The 24,345-nt window shown below is 39.4% G+C and overlaps 1 protein-coding gene across 4 annotated transcripts in view; it reads right to left on the bottom strand.

Moving 5' to 3' along the window:
- The window catches only part of rho-5 (rhomboid-5), a 260,083-nt gene that overhangs the window by 117,183 nt on the left and 118,555 nt on the right, over positions 1 to 24,345 (bottom strand). For all 4 annotated transcript variants that reach the window (XM_076534129.1, XM_076534131.1, XM_076534132.1 and 1 more), the window contains one exon: positions 20,051 to 22,951. In XM_076534129.1, the coding sequence (XP_076390244.1) occupies positions 20,051 to 22,920 (2,870 nt within the window). In that variant the 5' untranslated portion in view covers positions 22,921 to 22,951. The remainder of the gene's footprint in view (positions 1 to 20,050; positions 22,952 to 24,345) is intronic.

Below are 24,345 nucleotides of genomic sequence, written 5' to 3' on the forward strand. Positions count from 1 at the left end.
CCTAAGACGCACCATATGCGTCAGGTGCTAAGTATATGAAGAAATTCGCGACTCATCACGTGCATCCTATTCTATGTATATTTATAGTTAATTACAGGTAATTATATCTTAAATCAGTAACCGAAGAGCTGACGCAAAAGTAAAACAGTAAAAAAGGTGATGTTAAAGTTGCAACTCACGTTTCAGGTTGATCCAAAAGGAAAATACGATCGTTTAAAGTAATTACACATCGTGAAGCTGACGCAATAAGGATAAGCATGGTAATATCGTTTCTGTTACTCACATTATCCAGCAAGAGAGAAACAGCTAGAATCGCAACATCGACATCGTCAAAGGTCGTTGAGGAACCTTGTTCCGTGGAACACTCGACACAGCGCCGCTTTCGTTTCACTTTACGTCCCTAACAAATTACACGTTTTAGGATACAATTTCATTTTTGTTCTGTTCGAGGAAAGCGGCACAATTGCACATATTCTATGAATGAACCAGAAACAACGTGGCTAGATACAACGTTGACTGCCTCTATTTCTAGAACGGTTTCATTTGTTCAATTTTGGGTAATGTAATATAACGAGAAGAATGTGATTCTGCGGTTTTGCGAATTGTCTGCGGTAGACGGCGCAGCGATACAGCGAACTTTGATTCTCCGTTTTTGTGCCGCGGGCCTTCGCTACTTCGTAATTCCATAGAAAATAACAAAACAAAACCCGGCTCTCGACACGCAAAGAATATCCTTGAATACAATTTCAAAGCTTCGTGTTATGAATGGAACTTCTGCGTGGTAACATTTTAACGAACATTTATACAAATAGACAAATGGTTTCGTTTTTTACATACGTATTGTACGAACCGATGCATATTATTATCTAATTTATGAATAGAAATATCTGGAACAAAAATTTCAGACTTCTCCAAAACTATTATATTCCTGTACCGTAATTTAATTTTATATAATATAAAATATCAAATTAAATAAATTTAGTTGAACGACGTTGAGAAAGAAAACTTTGAAACGTAGAATATTCGCCAACATCGTAGGTGTGTACGAATTTGACATATGAGTCACTACATCTTTAAACAGAACGATTATCTTTTTTCCTCAGAGTTATATCAGTTTCTCATCTTATCGTATGATACAGCTTAACCTTGCAAGATAACGGTAAGAATTCAAAGATATTTCCTCCTTCATCTACGATAAATATAATTCTAAATATTTCATTTCAGAAGAAATATTAAAATAAAACATTATCACGCAAAAATTTAATATGACATTCGGTAAAAACTTTTAAAAGTGAAATCATCGTATACTCATACTATAACACTATTCATAAAGGAAGCTCGAAAAAATAATTTTCTGACATATTCAACAAAACCGCGTCATCGGGCGGCCATTGCACTCTGTCCCTTTTCAAACGAACGACGCACATCAAGTACGAACATAAAAACCGTTCTAAAACTTCAACGAAAAGATAACATAACAGCAGTCAACTCAAAACAATATATCTAGTCACTAAAATTACCTCTGTAACGTTGTCTGTATAATTTAGCAATTAATAAACTAATATTTCAAACACTTACCGATACTGTTTTGACTAGCGTGGTAGTTCGAACGTTTGACACTTCGACGCGCGTTTTGTCACTTTATTTTGCCGCACTATCGCGATTTTATTAATAAAAATCACACTTATCGCACGAACAACGAACTGTAAATATTTATCGTTACGATGTATCGCGTGTCGATGAATATTACGAGTTATGTTAACGAGAACGATCGAAAAAATTGACGACGCGATCGACACAATGTATCACTGACCGTGGCTCTTGATCAACTGCGCAGAACGGATGCGCGGTAGACGAACACACGTGCTCGCTAACAATCGCGGTTGAATGCACACTGAGCCCAGCTGTGACTCGTCTTAATATTAATCCTATTCCAACGATTCAAGGATCAGGTCAATGACTTTCAGCGTGAGTAATTCTCCGTTTATTTTGATATTCAATGAAGAATGAAGTTATTGACTTCCCTTTTCATAATGCATTCGATTTCAATGCGTTAACTGTTCCAATATGGCGTCGTACAGTTAAATTTTTATTATAATTCATAACTCATCTATGGAATATTGTTTATATACTCGGGTTTTCGTTCAGTTTGGGAACAATGCGACTGAATTTAAAAATGTTGTAAACTGTCAAAGTATTGATTTGCGCGTAAAAAATACGCCGCATAAACGTGGAAGGGGAAACATAAATTGCGCTATGGTTTTAAACCCGATGGTAGAAACGGGACGAGAAACGAGAGAGAGAATATCGAGGACACGAACAGATTTCCAGTGAAAGGCACTGCGAGAGAACATGACCTCAATGACATACTATTTCCTCGGTTCTCGGCGCATTTTTAAATACTGTATCTGATTTGAAACTAACTTATGATAGTGTAAAAACCTGCGAGAATATTTAACTCCTAAGGCGAGTAAAATATAAATAATACTTGAAAGATTTCTTTCAAGTAATTTAAATAATTTATGTGCACGAAGAGATTCTAGAGGGGACGGAATTGTTAAACGCATTAGCGCTGAATTTCGGAGGTGACGCGTGACACCCTAATTTAATTACGCCTGACTGATCGAAACTGCGGACAATTAATTAGCAATGTGCCGGACGTTTCGCGAGGAAATCCGACAGGTGGACATGACTAACTTCTGAGTACTGATTAGGCCTACCGAATGCGACAGGTGGTCGATATTTATTTGACGAATCACTATTCTGTCGAAAAATTGTGTAATTATGCTTTTTATCGAGTTACGTGAAGATGATTTAATATTTTTTATGAGATGAAATAAATAGCTACGTTTATGGATATTCATATTCTCAAATGTATTTTCAGGCATGTAGGTAATTATGTTGCAAAATATAGGTACTTAGGTCCCAGGTCTCTGGATATCTAGGTACTTAGGTATTTGCGTTTTTAGATACCTAAGGATCGAAGTATCTACTTGTTTAGATATCTATGTATGTGGATATCTATGTTCTTAGATACCTACGTCCCTAGTTATCTACGTCACTAGAAGCTATGTTCTTAGATAGCTACATCCCTAGATACATACGTCTTCAGATACCTACGTCCCTAGATATCTACGTCACTAGATACCTTCTTCCTGAGATAGCTATGTTGCTAGATACCTACGTCTCTAGATACCTACGTTTGTGGATACCTAGGTCTCTAGATACCTACGTCTCTAGCTAGCTACGTTCTTAGTTAGTTACGTTGCTAGATACCTACGTCTCTAGACAGCTACGTTCTTAGATAGCTACGTTCCTAGATACCTACATCCCTAGATATCTACGTATCTAGATAGCTCCCAATATACCTATGTCTTTAGATAGCTATATTCTTAGATAGCTATGTTCCTAGATACCTACGTCTCTAGATAGCTACATCCTTAGATAGCTACATTCCTAGATACATACGTCCCTATATATCCACATCCACGGATAGCTACATTGCTGGATAGCTATATTCCTAGATACATACGTCCCTATATATCTACATCCACACATAGCTACATTGCTGAACAGCTACAGTCCATACATACATACGTCCCTAGATATCTACGTCTCCAAATAGCGACATTGCTGTCTAGCTACATTCCTAGATACATACCCTAGACACTCATATCCTTAACCCCTTCCTGTACTTTGACGAGTCTCACTCATGATTCACTCACTGCTCAAATATAACAAACCTCACTCAAATTTTGACTGCTCCTGAACTTGATATTTAGGTTCAACTATATTTTACATAATCAAGGATCCCTGAGTATAAAATATTTTAATTTTCTTTGTTTTAATATTATAGTCCTGAATAATTACTTTTGACTGACGCATCTGATAAATAAATGGTACAGCAAGTTAAATATCTGCATCTCTAGATATCGCACCTAAATTATCCCTGAATACGTTCCTCCATGTCTCAATCCCTATTCCTGCACCCTATATTTCCGTCTATCCCCAGATACCCAGTCCCGATAAAAAAAAGGCTGCCGACAACCGCCGTAAATAAAATGGAATCGTTCATTCTGAGACGCGATATGAAGCATTGTTTCCGAACGATATTGTTCGTGAACCAAGTCTGATAAGGGTAAATTATACAGCTGTACCGTGAACAATGTTATTATCCAGAGCCCGGTTATCACACGACTGATTTGCACGTTACACTGCAACGTTGAACTCGAACAATTCATATGGACGCATTTAGGACACAACGCCCACATGGGCGACTTATTTATACTGAATACAAATTGATACGTGTACATCCATCATCGAATCGTACATGCGGCGGGTTGACGGTCATTAGCATTCGACGCGAGTTCACTCAATCGACCGTCGAAAATCTTCAACGATTACTGTCGTAAATACCTGGGTAATTGAAATCCTCTTGGTCGAAATTTTGATTGCACATTTAAGGAATGAAGCGATAAGTTTGACTTGTCCCATCCGTTTGAAAACTCGAATTTCGTCCGTCAAACGCACCGAAGAATGATTTATCCGGAGCTCGGTTTGATGGATGACCCCCGGAACTTTATTACCGCGAACATGAAGATCTAACGAGATTTCGGAACGTCGATGTTAATTGGAAAGGATGAATCATTTGTTCCGAAGTTACGAGTATGATAAACCTGCTTGCAAGATAAATGACACGCTAGAAATTGCTGTTTCGATTACTATATTTACTTCATTGCAATTTATAAATTAAAAATACATTTTGTAACTCTCGCATCAAATAAGAAAATGGCGATGAAAAAAATTAATTCAAAAGTTGCAATAATTTGAAGACAGGAAAGTGCAAGAAATGAAAGATATTTGCAACAATGTTTGCCGATTTATATTTGAAATGCAAGAGTCGTATAATATAAATTTTCTAAACAAATTCCGCGGAGCGATAAATTCCCGGCGCCTTTTAAATAATTTCGATTTCCCGAAAGTCCGTCGACGAAATTTATCGGACGGTTGTAAAACAATCGAGAAGGGTGATTAAACCTATCGATACTTGGCTATTTTTCATTCGGCGGCGTAACACGCGCGTGCATGATATCGGAGAATATTCGACGATATCGGAAATAACGTTCAGAACTCCGCCGGTTACCCAGGTGCTTCTAGAGCATTAAATTCTACCGCTATTTGAATAATCTTCCGAGAAGTTTCTTTTTTCTTTCTTTATTATTTCGCGTTGGCTTTGTTCATTTTACGGCCGGCACGTTTTATATGCAAAGATTTATAGTTTTACCGGGGTCCCGCGAGCAAACCGTCGTCCGATCTGACGCATCAACTTAAAAAGGAAAGTTGGGAAGCTCGCGAACTCGGAATGAGAAAACGAGCTAAACGAGCGGACACGAATTCTGGAATAGGATAAAGCGGAATTTAGCTCAACTTCTTAAGTGGTTTAGAAGATGTAACAACACGATAAGGCCGAAGAAATTTATGACGTGTCTTGAATCTTCTTCGGTCAACGTAATTAAACATACGCTAGCTCCTATCAAAATTAGATCCAAAAGTTCAAAACTAAACCTCGAAGTTATTTTCATCGAAACGTGTGACAATTATTATAACATGACAATTATTTTTAAAAATATGTACAATGACTAATATGACAAATAGTGGCGATTATTTTTAAAAATATGTAGAACGAGTGATGTGACAAATATAACGAGTATGAGTTATAGCAATGGATATAACGTAATCGCAATGTGTACAGATGCAAGGGAAATAAAACATCGCAATTATAATTACGGTGCAATAAAACACGAGACAACTGCAGCGTTTACAATTGCGCATGCAGCGCGTAGCAATCGCAGCGAGTTATAATTGCGGCAAGTTGCAATTTCAGCGTATTGCGATTGCAGTGTGTTGCAATTACGATGCTTTGCGATAAAACACGAGACAAGTAAAAGCCCGGGCAGCACTACGCGTTATTACAATGCGGTAATTGCGTACAGTTACAAAGCGTGCGTTGCAGCGCGTCGCTGTTACAACGCGTTGCAATTACGTAATATTGCTTTTACGGTAATATAACACTGCTTGATTGTACGACACGAGATTACAAGTACAATTACAAAATCAATGTCAGTGGCGCTATGTAATGAAACTCGTAAGTTATAGTCGAATTTAAAATTTTAATTTTTGCAGAATTTTTAGGAGTTTGACTGGTGACGCACTCACGACGTACTCGTGACGCACTTGTGACGCAATCACCGCGCATTTATGACGCTCTGATGACTTATTTGTGATGCATTCATGACGCACTCGTGACGCACTCGTGACATATTCGTGACTTTTTCTTGACGCACTCATGACGCATTTGTAATCTCTTGACGCACTCAAGACGCACTCAAGATGCATCCATGACGCACTCGTGATTTATTCTTGACGCACTCATGACGTACTTATGACGCACTCGTGATTTATTCTTGACGCACGTATGACGCACTCGTGACTTATTCTTGACGCACTCATGATGCATTCATGACTTATTCTTGACGCACTTATGACGCACTCGTGACTTATTCTTGACGCACTCATGATGCATTCGTGACTTATTCTGGTCACACTCAAGACACATCCATGACGCACTCGTGATTTATTCTTGACGCACTCGTAATTTATTCTTGACGCACTCATGACGCACTCGTGACTTATTCTTAACGCACTTATGTCGCACTCGTGACTTATTCTTGACGCACTCATGACGCATTTGTAATCTCTTGACGCACTCAAGACGCACTCAAGATGCATCCATGACGCACTCAAGCCGCATCCATGACGCACTTGTGATTTATTCTTGACGCACTCATGACGTACTTATGACGCACTCGTGATTTATTCTTGACGCACGTATGACGCACTCGTGACATTCTTGACGCACTCATGACGCATTCGTGACTTATTCTTGCCGCACTCATGGCGCACCCATGACGCACTCGTAGCTTATTCTTGACTCACTCATGACACACTTATGACGCACTCGTGATGCACTCATGACGCAATTACGACTCACTCGTGACGTATTCGAGACACACTAATGACACACTTATGACGCACTTGTTCAACACCTGTGATCAATTTTACTGGAATTGTGGGTATGCTGCAATGTGCAGTTCAAGTCTAATAACATGGATATTCAACGACTGCATAATACCAAATTGACAGAACATTTCAACTTTCTTTCTCTTAATATTGTAGTTATGATAAGGTCTGACTGACTCATCCGACATAGTGCATGGGGTCAAACAAAAAATCCATCGAACAACCATTCTTGTAAAATTGGAACAAATTGAGTCCCAACGTTTGATTAGCTGCATATTCACCTAGTTGGCCTCTACTCTAATATAATAGCTAAGTAACTACTCAGTTAGTTCTGATGCACCCGAGGAATCATAGCACAGGTAATTATACAATAAACCCACCAAAACTTGTAATCATTCCATAAAATCAAATTGAATATTCATCAAATTAGCTCCATATCCGTTCGCGAAATATTAAACTCCAGATCTGGCGAGCCATTATTACGGCGTTCGAAGATCTTGCACTGTCCTAGCACGTGCAGATGCAACCGGGATAACAGAAGGATTTCAGTGGTCGGATCCTGTGGGTTTCCTCATAGTTAGAACAGAATATTCGTCGGACGCAAGCTCATTCCGTGGCATTTCGCCTTCCGACGATCCTGCCATTATCCTGTCCATAAACGTGTCCTGGACAACCGTTGTGGATCAGCATTCGCAGTTAGATGGCGATGCTGCTTCCGTTACTATAAACTCCATCTGGCATTTGCACAATGTCAACGATACTCACTGCTGTTAATGACGTATACAGCGTGTCATCAGGGGTCTTTTGCTATTTTTGATGAACAGATTATATTGCTGACTGATATTGTATCGTTGATAATATGTGGACTTCTTGGATATCTTTTTTGAATATTTATTTTGTACAGTTTAGGTGGAGTTTAGGTGCAGTTTAAGTACAATTGAGGTACTGTTTAGGTACTGTTTAGGTACAGTTTAGATACAGCTTAGGTACAGTTTAGGTACAGTTACATTCAAAATTTGTAATTAACTATGAGTAGTTAAAATTGTTTCACTATACCTCTTGCAGTCTGATTTGATCAGAGCTAATTAATTATTGCAATCTTAAGACAAACCAGCAAAATATGTTATGCAAGAAAAATATCTTATTAAGGAAAGTCTCTTATGCAAATTATAATTGGTATTAAACTCCAGACTCAATCATGCTGCAAATTTTGTTCTGCTGTATCTAACGTGACCACTACTGTATCTAATGTGATATAATTATTAATTGTCAAATTTGCTAAGCGAATTAAAATGGCTGAAACTACTTTCAGTCCTCTACAGCACCTTCCGAAATTTATTTTGGTAAAACAGAGGATTATAAATAGACACAGAGGCATTATCGATGCCACGATCGATCCATCGATAATCCAGCGCTCTATCAGAGACACTTTTTTCTAACGATCGTTAAGCTGAGGAGTTAGCCGAAAGTATGTTAAACCCAAGAGCGAAGCAATTTCAATTTATTCCCGTCATGCTTCCTCCGCAGGAAGGAATTATTTTGTCCGTGGGATCAGTAACTAATTAAAAGTTTCGCCTCTTCCGGCCAGCCGACTCAATCAACGACAAACTAACAAGGGATGACAGTCTCCTTTATCTAGACTTAGCCAGATGCGGCCAACGTATTAGTATTCATTATACGAGCCAACGGTAAACTCTAGACTGCAACAGGACACTAAGATCCACCAGGGAATGTCCTGAATTTGTAAACAATTTCCCTCATTGTTACTCGATAAACCGCGATTCGAAGAATTACGACGTTCCGAATGTTGATGAGCAAACTTGTAATTAACATGTTGAACGTCGTCGGGCTTGTGCATGACTGGCATTACAATTTTCTAGCAGAAAGTGAACTTCACGATTTTTCTTATGTTTCTTTAGTTTCAAGCTTCGACATTTTTGGTAGACGGATTTTGAAGTTTGTAAATTTTTAGGGAGGCAAGTTTGAAATTTGTTAATTGTTAGTGGGCAAATTTTGAGTGAATGAAATTTATAATTCGAAATTTGGGATTTGGGGAGTTGAGAATTCGAAGATTTGGGAATTTGGGGATGTGACAATTTGAGGGGTTGAGAATTTGGAAATTTGAGAATTCGGGAATCTTGGAAGTGGGAAATTGGAAATTGGAAATTTGAGAATTTGGGAAATTAGGGAATTTGGAAATTTGAGAATTCGAAAATCTTGGTAATGGGAAATTGGAAATTTGGGAAATTTGAGAATTTGAGAAATTGAGAATTTGGGAATTTGAGAATTTGGGAAATTGAGAATTTGGGAAATTTGAGAATTTGGGAAATTTGAGAATTTGGGAAATTGAGAATTTGAAAATCTTGGAAATGGGAAATTGGAAATTTGGGAATTTGAGAATTTGGGAAATTTGAGAATTTGGGAAATTGAGAATTTGGGAAATTTGAGAATTTGGGAAATTCGAGAATTTGGGAAATTGAGAATTCGGAAATTAGGGAATTTGGAAATTTGAGAATTCGAAAATCTTGGAAATGGGAAATTGGAAATTTGGGAATTTGAGAATTTGGGAAACTAAGAATTTGGAAATTAGGGAATTTGGGAATTTAGAAACTGATAATTCGAAAATTTGAAATTTTGAAAATCTATTAAATGAGAACTTAAAAACTTAACAATACCAAGTTTTTAAAATACCAATTTCAAAATTTTACCAAAATTTCAAATTTCCCAAAAAATTAAGTCACACAACTCTAAAAATAAAATTCCAAAACGAACCCAAAATAAAAAGTCTGGAATTTTAGACAAAATTGCATTTGAATGCAAGAAAGTTCAATAAGATATTACTGTATTTTTTTCGATTACGTTCGAGCGATCAATCGAGTTAAACGGCACACGAATTCCAAGCTCCTAATTATGCGTTCTGGATAGCAATCAAGCCGGTGAGTTTAATTACTCCCGATAATCGAGTAGATCCTTCGCAACCTCCTTCTCAAAGGACCTGCCGAGCAGATTGCACCGACTTCAGATGCTATTCTGACACTGAACTGAAAATCAGGGAATATAAATGAGACATCCTTGGCGCAAGGGATTGCTTGTTCACTCTGCGATTCACGCTTCGAGCTGAGAAATTTGTACTTATAGTACGGAATTAAATTAATTCTATTATTTTCGACTGACGAACTATTTCTATAATTAATACTTTTTTAATAATTTTAGATTTAATTTGTACAGCTTAATATTATTAAATGCATTTATATAGTTTCATAAATTTGAAATGGGAAATTTGGGAAATTTGAGAATTTGGAAATTTGAGAATTCGGGAATCTTGGAAATGGGAAATGGGAAATTGGAAATTTGAGAATTTGGGAAATTGAAAATTTGGAAATTAGGGAATTTGGAAATTTGAGAATTCGAAAATCTTGGAAATGGGAAATTGGTAATTTGGGAAATTGGAAATTGGAAATTTGAGAATTTGGGAAATTTGAGAATTTGGAAAATTGAGAATTCGGAAATCTTGGTAATGGGAAATGGGAAATTGGAAATTTGAGAATTTGGGAAATTGAAAATTTGGAAATTTGAGAATTCCAAAATCTTGGAAATGGGAAATTGGAAATTGGAAATTTGAGAATTTGGGAAATTTGAGAATTTGGAAAATTGAGAATTTGGAAATTTGAGAATTCGGGAATCTTGGAAGTGGGAAATGGGAAATTGGAAATTTGAGAATTTGGGAAATTGAAAATTTGGAAATTAGGGAAATTGGAAATTTGAGAATTTGGGAAATTTGAGAATTTGGAAAATTGAGAATTTGGAAATTTGAGAATTCGGGAATCTTGGAAGTGGGAAATGGGAAATTGGAGATTTGAGAATTTGGGAAATTGAAAATTTGGAAATTAGGGAATTTGGAAATTTGAGAATTCCAAAATCTTGGAAATGGGAAATTGGAAATTTGGGAAATTGGAAATTGGAAATTTGGGAATTTGGGAAATTTGAGAATTTTGCAGTTTGAAAATCTTTTAAAATTTTGACTATTTGGAAATTTTTCAAATTTGGAGAATTAGGAGAATCTTCCAAATTTGAACAACTCAGAAATTTTCGAAATTAGAACAGTTCGAAAAATATCAAAAATATAAACTACTTGGAAATTTAAAAAATTCTAATAGCTTGAAGAATCTTCAAAATTTGGACAACTTTAAAATTTCAAAATTGTTAATAGTTTAAAGAATATCCAAAATTTGAGTAACTTAAAAATTTTCAAAATTTCTGCTAGTTTGAAGAACATCAAAAATTTGAAACTTCAAGGATTTGAAAACTGAAAGTTCGAAATTAATAAAAGATTAAAAGTGAATGAATATTTTAAAGATTGCAAACAATTAATATTTGAAAACTGAAAATATTGAAAACTTGAAACTGTCTCAATAATTTAAAGATTGCAAAATTTTAAGAATAAAAAAGTTGAATTGTGAGAGCAGGAAAATTTGGAAAGCAGTAGATTAAAGAGCAGGAGAAATTGCTGTTAAGTATTATTTACGATAAGCGTAGTGCATCGGTTGGTAGCATAAACGACGTCAGAAATCATTTGTAACATCGAGCCATTGTCATACGCTATAGTCTGGCGTTACAACATAAACTAAAGCGGGTGGTTTCTAGGGGGATGCAAACATGACCAGGGGGGGTAGCTTTACTACTCCATAAATCGCAAGACATCGGGCCAGTCGTGTTTGTGACGTTGCTGAATTCAGAGTTGGACCAGATATTTATTGCGCGACGAATAATTTACGACAACGACGTAATAAATTTTGCGATACAAAAATTTTCTGTCTCATGACTTTTATTATTCTATATTTCTTACGCATTAAGGCTTCGTGTTCTATATTTAATTCTTTCTTTTCGATGTACATTGAAATTTACAAAAATTCATGTCTTTTTACGAATCTGTATTTTTCTGCATTCAAAACATTTTTTGGAAATTTTTGCATTATTAATCAATTTTTTTCTTAATTTTTGGAGATGTAAAAAGGTAGTTGTGGATTTTGGAACTCGACAGCTTTTCATTAAATATTTACTTGTGGACATTTGCGAATTTGGAAGATTTTAAGGAACCTTTGCAAGTTGCTTATAGCTTTGAAAAGTTTTAAATTAGAAGATTTTTAGATTTGAAGCCTTTCGAATTTTTTCGAGCCTTTTGAAATTTTTTAAATATATGAGTTTTTAAAAGTAGCTTTAAATCTTTGAAATCAATAGAATTTGAGAAGGGTAATGACTTGTGAATTTTTAAATTAACTTACCTGAAAATTTGTAAATTTGAAATTTGACCAACCTTGAATTTTCCAAAAGTTTCCCTTAAATCCTTCCCTTTCCAAAACCGAGAAATCCCTCCAACCTTCAAAATTAATTTGAACTCCCCCAGTATCAATTTTAACTATCCTTTCAAACTATCTTAAAATAAATATTTTCCAGATTTTTAATAACGTCCCCAAAGGCCATTTAATACCATAATCGTGTTGTTTCGAAAACGGCGATTGTTAAGCGTCTCACGAGCGTGCAATTTTCGGTGGCAGGGAAATAAAAAGGCTTAATTGAAAGTGGCGAGCATGGTCTCGCGTGGAAACGACCGGTGTCAGATTGCAATTTCGTAGGACGAAGGACGCGACATAATTACCGAACTTGCCAACGGCACGTGGAAACTCGTTGTTTCCGGAAGACAACGCCAGACGATGTTTCCCCTTATGACTTCCGCCTCGTTTCTACCATACAATCTTCCCCTAAACCATTTCCTACCAAACGGTCTTTGTATTTGCCAAATTATTTTCTCTCTTGATTCTCCTTTGTTTTCGAATTTACGCGTGTTTCGCGTACTTGTTTGTTCTTTACGAAATAATTGTCGTGATAGAGAAATGAAATTGTAACGTGAAGGGAAGGAGTCTTTGATCTTTTGGAAATGTTTCTTTATATTTGTTGTCCGAGCGGAATTTAAATCCAGTCAATCTTCATTGTAATTTGTAATAAAAAATATATCGTACATTTTCTCTAATGTAATAATATATTTCGAAGTATTTAAATCAATTAAGTATATAAAGTTTACTAAAGAATATTAAAAACATTGGAAGCATTAATACATTGTAAAAATAGTTAAACATCGAAAAGTCAGTCTTCATGTCAGCTTGTAATAATAAAATATATCGTACATTTTCTCGAATGTAATAATACATTTCGAAGTATTTAAATCAATCAAGTATATTAATCTTACTAAAAAACATTAAACACATTGAAAACATTGAAACATTGTAAAACCATTCAAACATCGAAAAGTCAATCTTCATGTCAATTTATAATAATAAAATATATCGTATATTTTCTTTAATGTAATAATACATTTCGAAGTATTTAAATCAATCAAGTATATTAATTTTACTAAAGAACATCAAAAACATTGGAAACATTGAAACATTTTAAAAACATTCTAACATCGAGAAGTTGGAGAAAAGAAGTATGTACGAAAATGACTCTATAAAACATATACGAGAAAGATATTACAGATATAACTATTACAAACTTAGAATAAAATTAAAAATAATCACAAGAAAATATAGATGTATGTGTTAGAAAGAAGTGACGAAGTGTTTATTAGAAATAAATTACTGATGCGGAGGTTCGAAGTATGCGGCCGCCATGTTTGTTCGCTGCGCGCATGCGCAGACGATGTACTCCGCCCGAATCACTTAGTTTGCGCATTTAAATTGTCATTTCTTGTTATATTTTTTATTGCAAGCTTCTTATATATTTTTGACAAGCGAACAGTTGATTGTTTTCAATAATAGATTGTTCTGAATAATTGTTAAATTAAAAAGGAAAGATATTTCTCTTTCTGTAGCTCATTTTGTATTAATGAAGTTGGTAGATGTGTTTTACACTTGCTACACTTTGTATGTGTGCATAAGAATTTTTTTATGGATAAATATTATTATTATTATTATTATTATTGTTACAGTTATTGTTACTATTGTTATTATTATACTAACAATTACTAATACTGTTATTCTTACTATTAACACAGTTCTTATTTTCTTTTAATTTTGATGTCAGAACTCATCGTATTAAAGACGCCATTTTGCCTCCCCATTTCAGTACCCACATAACAAATATTAAATGAATTAAATATTAGCCTAAACAAATACTAATTAAAATAACCATAGTACTTAAAATAACTACTTAAAAGGCCATAAGTAGTACCATGGTCCAACTTAAAATAACCGAATGATTCAAATCATTTCCACGATAAAATATTCGCGAGTGTACAATTTCCAAGATGTCTCAAGATGTTCATCACAGATTAATTCACGATTAAACTCCCCGAAAGTACAGTTAACTTCCGCAATTAAGGAACAGATGTATCTCAGAGGATGATAAATCGCCCGTGGTTTGTAATATTCGAAGAATTACACCTTTCACAATTCAGGTGCACGCGGGTGGAATTTAAAATTCCGTCGCATCAGGAGTACCTTCGTGTGGCAAGTGTTTCATTAGTTTCGTTGAACGCCGCACGATGTTGATTTTATGCGAACTGCACCGAGGCTAATGCACAACGCGTTTCCAGCAAGAAGCGAAAAATCGTGGAGAGGTCGGAGGCAAGATTTTTCTTTTCCACCCCGTGAAACGATTGTTGTTAACGAGTTTCATTTCGTCCGAAAGGATACGGAATGAAAGAAACAGCTTTCGCGGCCGGAAGAGTTTGTGGACACGTCGAACGTTTGCTGTCAAGAAACTGACATAATTTCCAGAAAATATTGCGGAAAATTCGATTTTATATTCAAGGAAATGAATTGAAATAAATTTGAAATGAAAATTAAAAACAGGGACTTGAAAATGACTGTACGCTTCAAGGACCTCTGATCTTCGAGTTGACCTAACCTGGTTAACATAGTTGATCAACTAGACCACTAAATTCTTTACTGGCCAGTAAATTTCACTAGTCCTCATTTCAGTTAGTCTACGACATTAAATACTGACAATGTTCATTTAGCAACATCTACCACTGAAATGAAGAGTCTATTATTTTTATCCCGCAGACATAATCCAGCAAGTCCCGCATTAACGTCCCCGAATAGCAGGTTATTAAAGATTCATATCTAAAGTGCAGAGGTGATAGAAGTTTCACAATAACTGTCCAGCTTTTCGCAAGTACCGCTCTAATTATACAACTGTAATCCTAACTCAGCTCATTTCAGAAATACCTGCACATCGCTCTAATAGCATCGTTAATCCAGCTGTATCGCGAGCGTGGATATCGAACTTTCATCGTGCGGCTCTTCGTCGTTGCTAACACGGCTGAACTCGCATGAAACTGGGCTGATCCGAACGAAAATTCTCATGCATGAAAGATGAAACCTAACAACCAAGTTTCTTCAAGTTCGTCCAAAGTCTATTCCCTGATCAAATACGCGCTTAAATCGCCTGTCTTCTCGGTTGTATCGCAAAAACTATGTGGGTGGGTATGTTATTAAACTCTTTACGGATAACTTCGAGTTTAAATGAAAATGGGGGCAAATGGTATGAAAAATTGACTATTTGCTAGGCTTTGATTGTTCGAGGTTAGAAGGAGGTTGAACAAGGTTCATTTGTTAATTTGAAAATTTTCAAATATGAAGATTTGTCTACATAGCAGTGTTTACCACATATCTATTCCTCGTGATTATACTAACACATCCACCCAAAAAACCCACCTAAAGTACTCTAACTTCAAAGTCGACTATCAAAGCCACCATTAACATCAACCTTGCAGTCATAATTGTACCTGTCCCGGTCTCCCGAGACCTTTAATCCAGCACTGCGCGAAGAAAAGAAACGTCTCGAAGAAGAGGTGGACCCGTCCGGATTTGCCAGACCCTTTTTATCCCGACGGAACAAAGTCGAGACAGTCGGACAGAGAGAAGGAACGTCGGAATCGGCTTGGCCAGCACAAAGCTTTCGGTAAACTCGCGCAGAGAATTCGCGAGGGTAAAGCCGATATCCGAAAGCAAACTGAACGTTCAGCGGAACGAGCGTGCCGACGTAATCTCTTCCACCCTTTCAGATCGAAAGGAATCACCCTTCTACGGCCCGGTTTTCAGGGGAACTGTCGGTCCATTGTGCCCTCAACTTTCGGTACACTTCAACTGGAACTACCCTGTCCCGGTCCCGATCCCGGTATCCGTCTGTTTTCCGGCGCGAACATTTGCTGACGCCGTTTCTGGACTTTAATTAAACAGCCCTCCGGTTAACAGGAAATTGCCGCTAACGAGACGGGATTAAAATTACCCTACGTTTAGATTTACCTGCTCGCTTCTTTGATGGGTAATTGTGCAGATGTTAACCCTAATTTTGTTATCATACTGTGATCCTTATTGGGGAGGATTGATTTTATTACTGTTTATTGTTACTGTTACTTTTAATTCTAATTTTGTTTTAGCACTGTTTATGTGAGTTTTGGTACACATATGTGCTACACATATGAGCTGCTACACATATGTGATCATATTGTGACTGTACTTTATTGGGGAGGATTCATTTTATTACTGTTTATTGTTATTGTTAATTTTAATTCTAATTTTGTTTTAGCACTGTTTATGCGAGTTTTGGTACACACATGTGATACACATATGAGCTGGTACACATATGTGATCATATTGCGATCGTACCTTATTGGGGAGGATTCATTTTATTACCGTTTATTGTTACTCTTAATTTTAATTCTAATTTTGTTTTAGCACTGTTTATGTGAGTTTTGGTACACATATGTGCTACACATATGAGCTAGTACACATATGTGATCATATTGTGACTGTACTTTATTGGGGAGGATCCATTTTATTACCGTTTATTGTTACTCTCAATTTTAATTCTAATTTTGTTTTAGCACAGTTTATGTGAGTTTTGGTACACATATGTGCTACACATATGAGCTGGTACACATATGTGATCATATTGTGACTGTACTTTATTGGGGAGGATTGATTTTATTACCCTTTATTGTTACTGTTAATTTTAATTCTAATTTTGTTTTAGCACAGTTTATGTGAGTTTTGATTCACATATGTGCTACACATATGAGCTGGTACACATATGTGATGTTTGAAGATGGTAGCATATAACATATTGTCCTAAAGATGATGTTTTCCTTAAATTTAAAAAATTCTGTTACTTTACCGACATAGTGTATTGCAAGAAAAAAAAATAAAAATATAAAAGATAGTAATTAAGGTAAAAAGTAACGATCGGAAACAATGTATGGCCCAATAGAAAGGAACAAGATTTTCAACAATGTCCATAAGCAACTGCGCTAAAGAGCGGAGGTAGAGTTGCGTAGAACGTAGCTTTATTCTTTTTCCGAATTGAAAAGATGGCTCTGTTGAAAAGCGTACGTGCACGCGGAAGACAATGCATCTAAAAAATCTGCAAGGTTCCGTGGCCGGGTAGCGAGCTAAAGCTTCGGATTGTAATGCATCATTGACTTTGAAACGCGAGAAAAGGAAGAGGCTTGCGCGAAAGTCAGAGGGACGCGCGATCCGATGAAGATGAAAAAATAAAGTGGGCCACGATACTCCATTAACCTGATTACTACCACGAAAGTAACGACCCTTTCTACGCTCCCGCGGCTTCCGCGCCATTGCTAAATGTGGACACGGCCTATATTCCAGTCCATTTTCAACTAACGTTCTTTTAAACTAACTCTATCGTTAGCCTGTAGAACAAAGTCCTCTTGGACACCTCAACTTTTATCCTACTGTTACACTTGTTAAATGCTAGAAGCATTACTTGTGTTATGGGAGTTTCATTTCTAGAGAGTTTTAGGTTATTAGATGGTTCAATTTTATGGTGTCTTAATGAGTGCTTATTGGGATCATTTTTGAATTTCTTTTACGTGTTGAATTTTCATGGAACTTCAATTTGAATGTTCAAAACTAAACCACGGTTTCAAGCATAAATACCTAAATTCCCAAATGTACTGATTCCCAGGTGGCTACATCAAATATCTGTTTAACAAATGATCAACCAAACAAATACTCAAATCCCAAAGTCCCCAAGTCTCTATCTACAAATACCTGAATCCTCAATTGTTCAAAGTCCCAAAGTTCTAAATGGACTATTCAGGTTTCCAAGTCGACAAGTACTACTTCTCCAAATTCCTAAATCCTTGATTATCCAAAGCGTCAAAGCTCCACATGGACAACTAAATTTCTTAAGTCCTCAATTCTCTAAATTCCTACCTCTCCAAATTCCCAAATCATCCAAGCTCCAAATGGACCACTAAATTTCCCAAATCCTCAATTCCCCAAATTCCTATCACTTCAAATTCCTAAATCCTTGATTATCCAAAGCGTCAAAGCTCCACATGGAAAACTAAATTTCCCAAGTCCCCAGTTCCCCAAATTCCTACCTCTCCAAATTCCTAAATCATCCAAGCTCCAAATGGACCACTAAATTTCCCAAGTTCCCAGTTCCCTAAATTCCTATCACTTCAAATTCCTAAATCCTTGATTATCCAAAGCGTCAAAGCTCCAAGTGGACAACTAAATTTCCCAAATCCTAAGTTCCCCAAATTCCTGCCTCTCCAAATTCCTAAACCCTCCAACCCTCCAAACATAATCTAAATCCCCAAGTTCCTGTATCTCCAAATCTCCAAATCCAAAAGCTTCAAACTCCTCACCAAAACCTTCAGCTACTTCAAACTGCACTGCCAAGATCAAATTCCTCAAATGCCACATTTGTGCAAATGAAATTACAAGCAATACAGAGATCATTTTTATCGAAGCTATCGAAAGAGAACGATTGAAGCGAAATGACATTTCCAGTGAGCGCCTAATACGTTTCAATCGAAGGTTGACCATCGGTTGAATTTAATCAATTTCATCGAGGGAGCAATACGGCGTAAACTTCCGGGTTAGCGAGCAAAAATGCAGCACGCGTGGTCAGCAACGGGTTATTAAGGCCAGCACGAATTCACGCACCGTGAAAAGTTAAACCCGGGCGCGTTAATATCGAAGGAAAATGAAATTAACATACGACGCAACCCCCGTTAGCCACTCGGTGAATAGCAGCTTCTTTCGCTCGCCGTAAATAGCATTCATCTGGCAATTAAAGCTCGCCCGTTCTAATTCACGAGCTTTAACATTAAAGCGTATGATTACGAGGAACACGTATATTATCTAGATCCCTCTGTATTCTCCTTAATCCTCGACTACACGGCTCAACTCTCCACTCGTGCAATATCCTTTTATCTGTTCGCTGACTTTCATTTGTGCTGCAATTAATTCCTTTTTGCCCCGTTCTACCCATTTTTCCCTCGGTTTCTGAGATTAACGTAATACGTTTGCATTAAAAAAAAATCTCCATTGTTAGATTCACTCGATCGTTAGTTACTTCTGTTGTGTAAGACGCAAAATATTCAATGTTATTTTTCTTATACTAGGATGAAAGATCTCAAGGGAATAGATTGGTTTTTTCCTAAACCTTCATTACTGATATTTTTCATAATTCAGGATGTGGTGCAATCTGTTTCATCAAAAAGGTCAACCATTTACAAATCCGCACCATACGTCTACACATTGTGGTTTGCACTCGTAACTTTTTACGCCCCATACAATTCCCACGCTATATAAAGATCAGATCTAATACTCGGTGATATAACGCACCTAGTATGCAACACGTGGGATATGAAACCCAACCTGCAACAGCGTATGACTATTCAACAAATTCCGACTGTAGCTAACTCTTTCAGACCCTGACATCAAACGTTTATGCAATACCTGCAGGGGTTATCATAGCACATATTCCTTGACTTGCATGTTACATTGTAACATACACAGAACTTACACCATACACTGCTTAAAGGACTAGGTACTTAGGGTACTAGATGCTTAAGGTACTCTCGAGAGTACCCTAAAAGTCTACATCCTAAGATCTACCCCAGCACCCAGAAGATAAAGATTTCACTCACCAAGATGACTGCGTGGATATCGAGGGTAGGGCTCCAGGTGGCAGGGACCTCCTGATCGCCTGACAGCACGACCTCCCGTTCCCGGAAGCCTCGTTGCAGCAAGACGGTGGATTGGTGCAGACGTGACGTCCGACGACACCGGTGGACGTGGTCGGGAATTCGACAGCCGACGCTCGCACTTTGGGTCTCAACAACGGCGACATGGAGAAACCGTCTCTCTGGTTGGACGCGGAGCTGCTGGAGCTACTGGAGCCGGGACTCCCTCCCAGGCGGCCCGGTGACGCGTAAGCGAAACCGCGTAGCCGGAAGTGCGACTGATGGTACGGATATCCGGCAGGCGGTGGTAGCCGGTAATGATGGTGGAAGCCGAGATCTCGTCTCATGTACGGGTCACCGGGATCGTTGGTGGGCACGTAACGATCCGTCGGCGTGTGTGCCGAGGGTGGCACGTACCTGTCGACGTATCTGTCCGGGTACAGCACCTCCGGAGGCGGCTGAGGCACGTATCGTTCGACCGGCGTGTGGGCCGTTGGTGGTACGTAGCTTCCGGTGGCGTTGGACGAGCCATAAGTCCGGTCGGTGGAGGCGGCGGCGGCGACCGAGGTGCCGCAGGAGGAGATCGGTGTTATGCGACCGGTATATCGGTCTTTGGGCTTAGGCAGAGACAAGTACTTATCCGCGGTACGAGCCGGAGAGTATCGATCAGCAGCAGAGTGAAAACGATCAGGAGCGGTGGTCGAAGGTGTGAATCGATCCCCGTTGCTGACCGGATTCGAGAACCTGTCGTACCGGTCTTGGCTGAGCCTGTCGAACTGATCCCCGGGATTGGCCACGTTGTAGCGATCGTTACCGTAGCTCTGTATAGACTTCGACACCTGGAGGTACTTGTCCACGCCGGTCTTGGTCGCGGTCTGGTAGCTGGAACCGGGTGTTCCGGTCGCGGTCGCGGACGAGTTCGCGGTCGAGGTTCTGAGGGTGGCGGTTCCGGTGTCGGGTGTGGGCGAGATGGAGGTGAAGCGGTCGTTGGACGAGGACGATTGCGTGACGGTGGTGTTCGCGTAGGATGAGTGATACCTGGCGACGGTGTCACTGGAGGACGAGGACGAGGAGGAGGTAGCCGAGAGCAGTCGTTCGGTGGACGATGCGGATACGGCGTACCTGGAGTCGGTGCCGGTGAGCCTTCCGTCGTGTCCAGGAGAGGAGTTCGCCAGATAGCGATCGGTGGACACGCAGAATCGGTCGTTGGCTCGCGACTGACCGCACCGTTGTATCGCGAGCTCGTTGAAACGATCGCCGGTGCTGACGTACCTGGACTGAGTGTTGGCGACTTCTTGAAAGCTGGAGTATCTACCGAAGTCCGTGGGCACGGGGGAGCCGTTGGATCGATCGGTATACTTCTGGCAAACCGTTTCGACTCCGCGGTCCGTGTACAATCGTCTCTGTTCGTTGGCGCCGCTGGACGCTTGCAGAGACCTCTCCGTCGACGAGTATCGCTGATGCGGGGCCTCTGGATTGGGTGAGCTCGAGAGGAATCTCTCGGCGTTCGACGATATCGTCGTGTAACGATCATGATGAACGCCGGACGACGCCTCCTGTCTATGGTATCGTTCGTGAACGGGCGAATCACCGATGTACCTGTCCGTCGACTTGCCGGCGAACCTCTCCGGCACCGGAGCGTGTACGGGCGACGAGGAGAGCAACCTGTCCGTGGAGATGGCGCCGTATCTCGAAGCGGAGTCCTTGTTGCCCGCGTATACGCCGCTCCTGTCGCCCTGTAGACTTCCCAGCACCGGCGACGAGCCGGACAACAGTCGATCGTTGGTTCCAGCGTATCGTTGCTGATCCTTGGACTCGTGCATGCCGCCCGACGGCTGCTGATTGGCCAGTAATCGCTCCGCCGAGGAGAATCGTTCCTTAGCTGGCATCGGGGAGCCTGGTGCCGTGCCGCCGCCATATCGGGCGCTTGGAGAACTTGGGGGCAGAATCCTATCAACAGCAGAATAACCAGCCAGACTCTGGGTCGAGGCGTACTTCTCGCTCGGGCTGGGCGACAGGGGCGGCGGGGGCACGAAACGGTCGTTCGCGGGCGCCGGTGACGGCGGAGAGGGAAACGTCTCTGACGAGAACGGACTTGTCGCGCATCCCGACACCAGGATGTTGGCGTTCGCGTACTCGTTCCCCGATGACACCAGCTCGTTCCCGGAATGGTGGAAGCGTAACTCGCCCCCGGCAGCCGGCTGAAAACGTTCGCTCGGGGCCAGCGATAGTCTCTGCTCCCCGTGCAGCCCGGCCAGCTCGTTGAATCGTGGAAAACGCTCGCCCAGAACCGTCTGCGACAGTGTTTGCCCGCTCGACGAGCCCGATCTCCCCGGGGTGAACTGATGGTGCGTTTGCAGAGAGGACTGACCGTATCTCTCTTGATTCTGATAATGGCCGAACCGCTCGCAGCCGGCTTGTATCGAGCGGCTCTCCGGGCAGGATTTTGGGAAATCGTCGATAGTCGGCTTGTCCGTCGACTTGTCTTGCCGCTCGATGCCGGACATCCGTTCGCGGCCTCCATAATCAACGTGCTCGTTACTTTGACCCTGTTGCTCGGACTGGTAACGATCCTGCCCAGAACCGGTTGATGCATTGCCCACCGGTCGTAGGTCCGTCTGTTGTTGCGCTGGTTGTTGCTGCTGTTGCTGTTGCTGCTGCTGCTGCTGTTTGTAACAGTCTGAGGAGCCGGTTGAACCGATCTGCGAGCCCACGCTTCCGGATGCCCCGGTGTTCGATCCTGGAACCGGAGATGACGAGGGCCCGTATTGAGAGATCGGATGTTGGTGCAGTAGGAGACGTTCTCTTCGGCCATAGTCGTCGTCTGTCGGCATCCTGGTGGCCCGGGGCCCGCTGTCAGGACATCTGCAACATTAACACACGTTCTTGTTACTCCAAGTATTTTCATTCGAGACAAAATTTCTTAGAAAAATGGGAGGTACGTCTTATTTTGCAAGTTGATGAAATTTCAGGTAACGTGAATTTGCTTCTTTGCTTTTCGCAACGACGTAATGCAGAAATATGACCCAGAGGCAGACAGGATTTGGTTGTTACGTGACATTAAAACGCAGCTCGTATAATCGATTGCAAATTAAATTGAGATTCCGCTTGGCCGCGTTTCGCTATACTCAAACATGTCCAAACGAGTGACGCGTGCGGTCATACGTAACCACTGGCAAGCCTGCAGCGAATTGCTGCGAAACACAACGATTTCATCGATCACTGCTTAAATCCCCTAAAGGGTATTGAATAGCGCGGCTGTTCGGCCCATGAAACTTTCGCTACGGGTCAGTATAAAAGCAAGAACGAATCTCTATTTTCGCTGTCGTTAATTCCACTCTGTTACGGGCATTTGAACAGAAATGTTTGTAAACATTTTGAAATAAATATTTCAATCATTATTTAGATCTTTCATACCTCGTCAGAGATACTTTCAAAAATAGCACGTTAATATTAAAACGTATTAAAAGTAAATAAAATAATACTAAAAGTTAAAATAGCAAATTAAAGTGTCGATTTGGAAAATGAATTTTTGACGTCAAAAATTGATTGAATGTTTCAATTAAATTGATTGCAAATACTTTAACAGTAGCAAGGTGCAAAAATAAAGAAGGGGATACTATGATAAAAACGAAGTACACGACACGTCGTATTTTCTGCGATGTAAGGAGAATTAACAGGATCGCGGATCGTTTCTTTCTGCTGATATTACACGATCTACGGTAAATGTAAAAAAGAACATAAATGGTTCGTGAATTGTTCGCTATTTTGTGGAACGCCAGCTGCGTTTTATCTTTACGACACCGACAACGCGTGCAATTTCCACCTTCTGCAAACTTTTCCCACCGCTGTGTAATCGACGCATTGCAGAACTCTTAAATGTCTCTGTTTCCTATACTCCACGTGAAAGTTACCGGTAATACTGTATCTTACTTAACTGTTCGATTCTATCGATACTTATTAACAGATCATTGACTTTTACTGTAGTCGTGAATAGGGTGAAGTATTAGGGTAGTAGGTAATATAATACTTAGAGTGGAAAATGTAGTTTGATTATAAGTTATTTAATAGAAAAAATATATGAAAGAGAAATCTTAAGAAAATATGTACTTTAGAATTCAAAAGATATCAAAATCTAATCATTCCAAGAATACAACATAGATTCCAAGATTCCAAAATTGCAAAATTACAAACTCTTAAGATATAAAAATTTCAAGATTATAATTATTAAAAATATTAAAAGATTTAAAAATTGCAAA

Source organism: Megachile rotundata, chromosome 8 (genome assembly GCF_050947335.1).
Source record: "Megachile rotundata isolate GNS110a chromosome 8, iyMegRotu1, whole genome shotgun sequence".
In the NCBI taxonomy this organism is placed as follows: domain Eukaryota; kingdom Metazoa; phylum Arthropoda; class Insecta; order Hymenoptera; family Megachilidae; genus Megachile; species Megachile rotundata.